This window comes from Euphorbia lathyris, chromosome 2 (genome assembly GCF_963576675.1).
Source record: "Euphorbia lathyris chromosome 2, ddEupLath1.1, whole genome shotgun sequence".
Taxonomy (NCBI): Eukaryota; Viridiplantae; Streptophyta; class Magnoliopsida; order Malpighiales; family Euphorbiaceae; genus Euphorbia; species Euphorbia lathyris.
Genome location: NC_088911.1, coordinates 24,561,874 through 24,568,068, shown reverse-complemented (window position 1 = coordinate 24,568,068; position 6,195 = coordinate 24,561,874). Strand labels below are relative to the sequence as shown.

Below are 6,195 nucleotides of genomic sequence, written 5' to 3'. Positions count from 1 at the left end.
GCTCGCACATGAAATGGGATGGACTTGGAATTTAACTTAAAAGCCCGAAACCGACTCAACCTGACCCAACATATTATAAATATTTATGTTTAATTAGATTATTTATTATTATTATTTTATTAAAAATATTAGTAATATTTTTTTGAAAGTGAAATTATGGGTTGCGCTAAATTTGGATATAGTAATTATGTTAAGTCCTATCTGAGCCCGGTGCAGTCCAACCCATAAATATGTCTAGCTGATAGTGAAAAGATATATAGACTCATAAAACGGTTTCATTTCCGATGGAACTCGATTTAAAGAGGAAAATTACAACTCGACGTTTCATATGTATCCATATCCAATCCGATTTCATTTGAAGACTATTTTATAAAAATTATGTTTTAAAAATAACGTTTTCCAATTTCTATTTCGCATTCGTGCCCGTTTATATATCCATGTACGTGGAACTAGACCTGTCTACGGGCCCGCGTACCCGCTAGGCCCGTGCCCCTTTGGGCTGGGCCTGGACAATAAAAATTGAATTTAGGCTCATTCCGGCCTAGGCCCGCTAAAACTCGTCTATTTTTTAGACGAACTTGGGATTAATAAAAATAACATGGACCGGCCCTTTCCGACCCGCCTATTAATACTAATTAATAAATTTATATATTTATATATTAAATATTTATTTTTTATAATTAAAAATTATATATATATATAGATGAGTTTATATGGATTGGACTTAGGATTTGATTTTTATATCCAAATCCAATCCGATAAAAAACTGCCTAAATTAATAGCGGTCTGAACTGGACTTGGACTGAACATTTTTATTTAAACTGAGGGCCGACCCGGCCCATGCCGAGGTGTAATTGGAAGACAGATTATTCCGGTATAGAAAGCAATAAAAGGGAAAGACAGGAATAGGACGAAAGATGATGAGGTTAGAGAAATAGAAGACTACAAAGGTAGTACGTCATTAATGAAGTTGGTCTTTGTCGGATTACATTCAAAATACTACTTAAATAAAGCCAGCCCCCATTCAACTTTGTCGTATCTCATTCCCTCTTTTCTTTTATTTTTCTGATGGAATCTCTTTGTTTTTTTCTTCATTAACATTACATGCATTCGCTAAAATATAATTATGTATAACATACAAAATTCGAACATACCTTATCTTATAAGGATCTCCCACACTAATTTTTGGACATATATAATATATAATCCAAGGAAAAAACAGTTGTCTTATTTCAATATATAATTATAAATCAAATTGTTAAAACAAACATCATTTTCCTAATTTACCTTTTAGGAAAACAAGGCAAAAACAACTATTATTGCTTTCGTTTTAATTTTCCTCATGATAATATATACTGATCTTTCGAATTTTAAAGAGATCAAGTGTCTAATATATGAAATGTATAGTTTTGACATGATTATCTATCTAGAAGCAAGGTTAAAAAATTACTGCTAGTCTTATCTATTATGTCCCACTGTCTTTTCTTATATTTCATAAAACCGACAAACCATGTGACAACTCTAAAATTATTACACACAGAGACTATATATATATATCTAGGCTTCATCATTATCTTAGAAGAATTAAAACTATAATTATTACCGCAGTTAGCTAGGGAGATATTATCATACCAAACCCATAATTTAAATATAATATATATAGAATTCCCAAATAACGAACTCATTCTTTAGAAAAAGAAAAAGGAAATTATTACTGTAGACAAGTTGACAAAACAAAGAAAATTTCAACCTTATTTTATGCTATAGCACTTGTATATATATATATATAATCCTATGATTCATAATTCTCCTTCTGACTTTTAAGTAAACTAACATGATTATATATATATATAGATGTAAGACTTTTAAGTTTCATCTTCTATACACTATACATATCCTCGGACTGTATGAAGGTTTGAGCACTCACCGGTCATCGAAAACTTTTATAGTAAAAGAACCTAAGCATTGGAGCACCCTCTATCAGTGAATTCTGACTATGATCGCGTGGTGAAATTCCAGAGTTCAATCTCGGTGTTATAATCGTGAAGAATTGCTTGGTTCGGCTCATTGAAGCAAGCCAATTGCCGGGAATTTTCAGTTTGGCCATTCAGCTGAGAAGCTACAAGACGATCAAGGGCGACCCAGTTGGCTAAACCGGAGTCCAAGGTTGGGTTCGGATCCAACGGACTCACCTGGTTTGAACCATCACTGATAATGCTTGAGTTTGGGCTGTCTAGGTTTGGTAGTTTTAAGAATCTGTCATATTGATATGATGATCCATTTATGGTGGTTGATGTGTTAATTGGTGTAAGTAATCTTTTATTTTCTTCCTTGCTTACTCTTCCCATGTGTTCAAGTATTTGATCAAGAGCTCCTTCATTGTAAGAACTTAACATCTCCTGGTTAAAAGGAGTCTCTAGGGTTTTGTAATGATTTTTCTTTTTGAAGATACGGCAAATTACCCATCCTTCCTCTTGTGCACTATCTCCCATAACATCCGAAACCTTTTTAAATAAAAACACGGTCAATTAGAAGTGCGGCCGGGTGTATTATTCCAGAAGTACGATAATAATTAAATAGATATCTTACATTTGTATCAATAGCTATGTCATCGAGTCTATATTCATGCATAATCCAATCAGATTTTTGACCATGTGGAGCTCTTCCTTTGTAGAAAACTAGTGTCTTCCTCATACCAATCCTCATGCCACTACTATGTATTACCTATCATATCATCAAATCATTTTAATCCAAAGTTTCAATGTACTAAAGTTAAAAAAATTAATATGAATTGAAATTTTATAATTAATAAATCACTATTAACAAGAGCTTCTGATACCATATTATCGAATAATTTAATCTAAAACTTATTATAATATATAAGAATAAAAACCCTAATAGCAACCCTTATTTTTAAGGAATACCATACTTGAAGAGTATTTGAATGTTTTTCGTGACATTACCTTATCGCGGCCAGTAGCCTTCCAGAAGCCCGCAGCAGTTGCGCGATTGGTGCGGGTTCCGGTGGGATATTTCTTGTCTTTGTGACTGAAGAAATACCAGTCATTTTGAGGGGTGCTACCAATATTGCAAATTTCTGAAATAAACAAAACAAATAAGAAACGCCATTCTACTATACACCGAGAGTAATATACTGTAAGAACATTCGAAATATGTGATACCTTGAATATCCCAAGGCTCGAGTTTATTAAGATCAACGTCACGAATGACATCCAAATCGATTTTCTCCGATAAGACCTTCTTTTTCAAGTAGTAATGCAAGAGTTCTTCTTCTGTTGGATGAAACCGAAACCCCGGAGGTACCTGGGATTGTCCATTTACAGATATGCTCATGTTCTCGGACATTCGTCGGGGGAGGAGGAGGAGGAGGAGGAGAAAAGTGTGGTGATAATTAGGTGTGAGAGTAAGAGTAAGAATATATATTGGAGAGTGGGAAGTGAAGAAGGAAAAGAGCAGGCTACCTGCAAAGAAAGGGAAAGGGAATTTATTTTGGAAATAGAAATGGGCCCATAAGTGTAGGGTAACAGATATGAAGATGGACTTTGTTAGAACACCACCAGCTACACCCACATCTCTATTAATTGTGACCTTGTAACTTATTATTCCATCTCCCTCTTAAACAACCCTAACTCTCTCTCTCTCTCTCTATTATTCTACTTATATACAACCACCACAACAAGAAACAAATAGCAATATGGTTTCAACAGTAAGGAACCGACTATTGTCTCGCTATAGTTTCGGTTTTCGTTGTCATTGTTAAAAAAATTTACACGTGAAACAATATTTATGTCGTCTCGTATTTCTCCGTAACCTTAAAACCTTCACTAGCTCTGAGCGGGAGATACCCCTCCTCCCAAGAAACATGTGAACAAAAAAATCAAATTGGATAACTATAAACTTTTAGTTTGAATGGTTTGTTGATATTGTACTCGAGCCTTTTAAACTAAGTGGTCCAAGGTTACAATCCTGCAACCCCATTTAATGATGGCACTTGAACACATGGTAAAGTGTGTCTTTATGTACATGCTTCAAGCACAAAGGCATTAACGTGTGGCGGGAAGTCAGGAATAATAAGAAAAACTATTTTTAGATCTGAATTATAAGTTTGAATTTTTAATTAAAATAGTTCACTAATGACAGAGGTTCAATAATAACTTTTATTATAATGTCAAACATCTCCTATCTAGGGATGACAACTGTCAGGATACTTATAGTTAATAATATCATTATTATCAATTTCATGCTTATTATTGAAACTATTGCCCCGTTAAATTAACCTTTACAAACATACATTCTGAATTTCATTCTCTTCCCATTTAATTCATCAATATCCACAAATATTGAAAATCAACGAAAACAATCAAATTAATTATAAATTTAATGAAACATAAATAAAATAATTATTACAAAAATATAAAGAAAAAGTCAAAAGTTCAACAAATAAATTCAAATGCAAACACTTAATTGACTAAGAAAGTAAAATACACATAAAATAAAGGCAAAAAAAAAAAACATCATTAGTCCATGATTTTTCATTTTTTTATTCATTAAACCATCTTTTATTTGGATACATTAAACTCATGATCATTTTTTTTTGTCTCATTAAGTCCTTTGCTTACCAAATTAGTAAATTATAAATATCTAATTATATTAATTAAATTAATTTAATCTGTATTTGAAATTATAAAAAAAAATATTTTTTACAGTTTGAATTAAGGTTTTTATAGTTTTTCTATAGCCAGATTACACATCCAGAACTGTTTTCAAACAGTGAAAAAAATAAAAAATTTCAAATGCATATGCAACGAATAACACTATGTTAACCAAGTTTTATGTTCAAAATTGATTTTTGAGGTCATCAAGGGTTTAGTGGGGCCAAAAATAAATCATCATGGACTTAATGAATCTAAATAAAAGATAAATGGTTTAATGAACCAAAAAGTGAATAATAATAGGCCTAATGATGCTTTTTACCTAAAATAATTCCTCTCCAATTTTATTTTCATCTAAATATGGCGGATAACATGTATCCCGTGGTTATTCTCACATCTGTCTCATACATATTACAAATATTTTTTAAATCACATTTCCATCCCAAACCCTTTTATATAGATAAGAGTTATACAATTATAATTAGAATCAGGCGAGTATCCGCAAAACCGGTACCCTTTCCATAGAGGTGACAATTTTTGACACGAAAATACGATTACAGAGCCAACCCAACTGACATAATACGATTGACACAAATATCATTTTTCTAGCATTTATAACATATAAAACCATATGGAACATAAATATGAGATAACACGATTTTGAAACGAAACACGAAATTGCCACCTCTACCTTTCCATTCCTACCCCTACTCCTAAACTTTTCATAAATAATAATAATAATAATAATGGAGGTGGGTCTCCGTTCTCTCTCTATCTCTCCCTTATATTTCTTCTCCAGCAACCACCGCAACAAGAAAGAGATGATGGGGTAGGCATTGCGCTATCATGGCCCGTTCTTCATTGGAGGAAATAAATAAATATATATATACTATCTTTTACTTTATTCTGAATTAGTCACCTTTAAATCATGAAATCAATTTAAACATGTAACCAAATAAATTAACTTTATTGATGTGTTCGGCGAGATTCATAATTTAATTTTAAAATGCATTATATGTAACATATCATCTAATCAATGCTTCAAAGATGATTTGGGAAAACATTAGTTTCACTATAATCATATAAAATTCTACAATATTGTTTTTATGCTAAGAATTCTAGATCAATTTTATATTCATTTTTTAATGATATTTTAATGGTAATTTTCGTTGTTATTTTATTACAAAAAAAGTAAAATTGACCATTTTTTTTTATCGTGACTCATAGGTAAGGTTAAAAAATAAATTTTATTATTATCTTTTAACACCCCGTACAACGAATATTTCTTAGGTATGAAGCATGATTGATCGGTTGGGGCTGATTTTACACATGCGTGTGTAATTTTTGTTTTTTTTTTTTTTTTTTTTGCTAAATCGAACTTTTTCAAAACAAATTCGTATATATACGTGTTATAATCTGAATGGTCAAGAACCAATTTTTAAATACCAATATAAATTTTCTCAAAATTAAGTTATATTATGTTTAAGATTCTTAACATGTAAAAAAATTGTATCTAATAGAA

At 31.5% G+C, this 6,195-nt stretch overlaps 1 protein-coding gene across 1 annotated transcript; it reads right to left on the bottom strand.

The window, feature by feature from the left end:
* Window positions 1-1,485: 1,485 nt before the first annotated feature.
* Window positions 1,486-3,446, bottom strand: LOC136220312 (NAC domain-containing protein 43-like). The gene is made up of 4 exons (XM_066008121.1): window positions 3,183-3,446; window positions 2,964-3,097; window positions 2,590-2,724; window positions 1,486-2,504 (listed from the first exon to the last, which is right to left on the bottom strand). Exons 1-4 carry the CDS (start codon window positions 3,364-3,366, stop codon window positions 1,995-1,997), a joined length of 963 nt encoding a protein of 320 aa, XP_065864193.1. The 5' UTR covers window positions 3,367-3,446; the 3' UTR covers window positions 1,486-1,994.
* Between the last annotated feature and the right edge of the window lie 2,749 nt (window positions 3,447-6,195).

Coding starts and splice junctions, on each gene's coding strand:
- LOC136220312 (XM_066008121.1), bottom strand. CDS start 3,366: ATGTCCGAGAACATGAGCATATCTGTAAATGGACAATCCCAGGTACCT. Junction 2,725..2,963: donor AGGCTACTGGCCGCGATAAG/GTAATGTCACGA, acceptor ATGATATGATAG/GTAATACATAGTAGTGGCAT. Junction 2,505..2,589: donor ACATAGCTATTGATACAAAT/GTAAGATATCTA, acceptor TTATTTAAAAAG/GTTTCGGATGTTATGGGAGA.